Below are 2961 nucleotides of genomic sequence, written 5' to 3' on the forward strand. Positions count from 1 at the left end.
CTTAAAACGTACCAGCATATTGGCTAGAAACGTACCAATACTAAATGGAAACATACCCCATATCATCTACCATTGGAATCTATTTTCCAAATGTACCATGATACAAATACTCAAATCAAGAGGTTTGCATAAAATGAAAATAAAAAGGGAATGAACATGACTCACAAAGGAGGACGGAAGAGTATCAACTCACAAAAAATAAATGGCACGAAAAATTGTAGAATGGTCCTGAAAGAAGAACATAAATATATATCACGTTAAAAGCATAAATAAATCAAATTTGATATGTTTTTAGATTTTTAAAACATACGTCTACTAGATTCTAGGAGTTTTGGATAATTATTAGCTAATTGGTACCTTATATATGGCAACTTGTGTAATTTTGCATTAAAAAATGCTACTTATAATATATTTGGCACCTAAAATGTAGGAAACTGTTTAATAAAATTCTAAAAGGTACGAATGTTTAATCTAACAAATAAAACAACAAGGCATTTAAATCTAAACGCTCCCATAAATACGGAGTGAATCCTAAAAAGGTGTTGCTGAAACAAGATTTCTCGGTTGAAGCTATCCTTCAAGTTTCTTTTTGTTTTCAAAACAACAATTTTATCTAAAAAAGTAAATTAGGTCAATTGGTTAGAGTAGTGTGTCCACCCAACTACAATTGAGTTCCATCCATTTTCCTATAGATTTTAGTAGTTGAAAATATGTTCTCAACCTCTTTCGAAAACAAATTCAAACCTGAAGGGTGCAGAATCCTACGATGTATTTAGATCGAAGGAAAAATAAGAGGAAATTGTTTTGACCCTCGTTTTTTACTTCGTAATCTGGTGGGGCCACAAAAGTCAACAAATTTAGTATTCCAAAGAACGGCTACGATCGCTTCTCTACGAGAACCGTGAAAGATGAAGGCACGGTTTATCATTCTCCACCTTTAGACATGAGTGGATAGGAGGGAGTGATCGAACTGAAAACTCCACAGTTTCACAGGAACTCAGAAATGGCTTTAATTCCTTGTACTACAGCTGCTACCCACTTATTCTTCACCAACAACTCCTTCAATTCTCCAACCAAATTCAGTAACCGGTTTCTGGGTACTCGGAATAGGCTCGGGTGGGTCCGACCCGTTGGTATTGGAGCCTCCAACGGGTCCAGAGCCAAGTGCTGGTTCAAATTTGGTAAAAACGGTGTGGGTGCTGAAGATGCTGGCATATATGGAAGCCAATCCCGTGATGATTATGATAAAGATGACGTTGAACAGGTTCTTTTACTTTCTCTCTTCTCTCTCTCTCTCTCTCTCTACAACAATTTTAATTTTCTGTTTAATATCTGTTGAGCATATATGATGATGTTTCATGACTAGCTAATTATATACACTTATATTTTGGATTTTTAGTGGATGAGGTGAATTCTATATCGATATTAGTACTCTAAGCTAGACTAAGAGGACAGAGGGAGAGTTTGGACGCAGTGTGTGTAAGGGAAAGGCTCTATCCACCAAGATGAACGAGATCGAGAAATTTGTTCATCAAAAGCACATGGTCCTAGTAAGTAAGAATGGATTTGTTCTGCGAATATTTTAGGAAAAGTATCGAATTCTTTAGTCCGCGTTAGTTCCAAATATTCAAGAGGGAAGGATGAACGTAAGACTCTATTTGTGCTCGTTGGCAAATGCTCTTCGAATTCTTTTTCTTCGTAAGTTTTGAGTTCTAGTTGTCTACCAAAAGGGAATTTGCTCAAGTAAATCAAAGGGCAGCAACGATATTTTGCTGACATATAAACGAAACAAAAACTTGCTCGGGACTGTTAAAAGCTTGAATTGATCTATCAACACTATAGCATTTGAGGCAATCTTTAAACTTGGTGTTAGCATCAATTGGATCCGAAATCTCAGACCTGAGTTCCAAATGTATCACATCTGTATGGAAGCCTAAGTTCTTGATGTCGGGAACAAGTTATATAGTATTCCCCTGTATATGTGCATCTATTGCACTACTTAGTAAAAGGAAAATTGCAGGACAAGGATTTTCTTGCGGTCATGTTGTCGTTGATGACTCTTTAATTGTGTATGATTCCCAGGAGAATCTTATTTTTTAATCAGCGCTGCAGATAGTATCTTGCTTGTGTAATGTACTTATTTAGTTTTTGAAAAACAAGTGAATCTAGACGAGGGGGAGAGGTAAGAGCGGGTTACAAGGGGTTCATTTTATTGTTTATATGTTACTTCTGCAACCAGAAACATGAAATTGTTGCATACTCAAACTTCTCAAATACGACCGCAGTGAAAAACTTATGGTTATGTCTTTTGATAACAGTATTTCAACTACATGGGCATGCTTGCTGTGGAAGGTACATATGACAAGATGAATGCTCTTCTAAGCCAAAACATCCACCCAGTAGACATTTTGTTGTTGATGGCTGCCTCCGAAGGTGACCAGCCAAAAATTGAAGAACTTTTAAGAGCCGGTGCTAGTTACTCCGTCAAAGACGCTGATGGGCGAACAGCTCTTGATAGGGCTGCCAGTGACGAAATCAAAAACTTGATTCTAGGTTTTTCAGTTCAGAAAGCATGATTTCGATAATTCCATTAGCTCATGTTTCCTTTTTTGGTTGAGTTTCTCATCGTGTAATATTTTTAATGGATGATTTACTGCATCAATAGCTAGAGGATTTGTCAATTTATCCACTTGCTTTGATTTATTAGTTCTTTGTCATTGCGGATGTCGAGGCTCCAGGGTATCTATCTACTATGAAGAACAAATGAATTGTTTATGAGAGACTATTAATTGAACTAAAATGTTTACCATATGAGTAAAATGGCTTTATAAGTTATAACTACGGATTTAGGGCTCGTCTGTCTGGAAATGTTTTTAAAATGATTAAAAATGTTTTTGGTAAAAATGTTTTTGAAATCAATTTTTATTAAAATCGTACTACAGTTTGGTGGTATTCTTCTTC

At 36.0% G+C, this 2961-nt stretch overlaps 1 protein-coding gene across 1 annotated transcript; it reads left to right on the forward strand.

Annotated features, from left to right (window-relative positions):
* Nucleotides 1–927: 927 nt before the first annotated feature.
* LOC103948790 (protein LHCP TRANSLOCATION DEFECT) lies at nucleotides 928–2685 on the forward strand. Its single transcript, XM_009359859.3, has 2 exons — nucleotides 928–1264; nucleotides 2319–2685. The coding sequence occupies exons 1-2, from the start codon at nucleotides 1004–1006 to the stop codon at nucleotides 2574–2576; spliced, it is 519 nt and encodes a 172-aa protein (XP_009358134.2). The 5' UTR covers nucleotides 928–1003; the 3' UTR covers nucleotides 2577–2685.
* The last annotated feature ends 276 nt before the right edge of the window (nucleotides 2686–2961 follow it).

The sequence above is a fragment of a genome, unplaced genomic scaffold (genome assembly GCF_019419815.1).
Source record: "Pyrus x bretschneideri cultivar Hongxiangsu unplaced genomic scaffold, Pyrus_bretschneideri_v1 Contig267, whole genome shotgun sequence".
Lineage (NCBI taxonomy): Eukaryota > Viridiplantae > Streptophyta > Magnoliopsida > Rosales > Rosaceae > Pyrus > Pyrus x bretschneideri.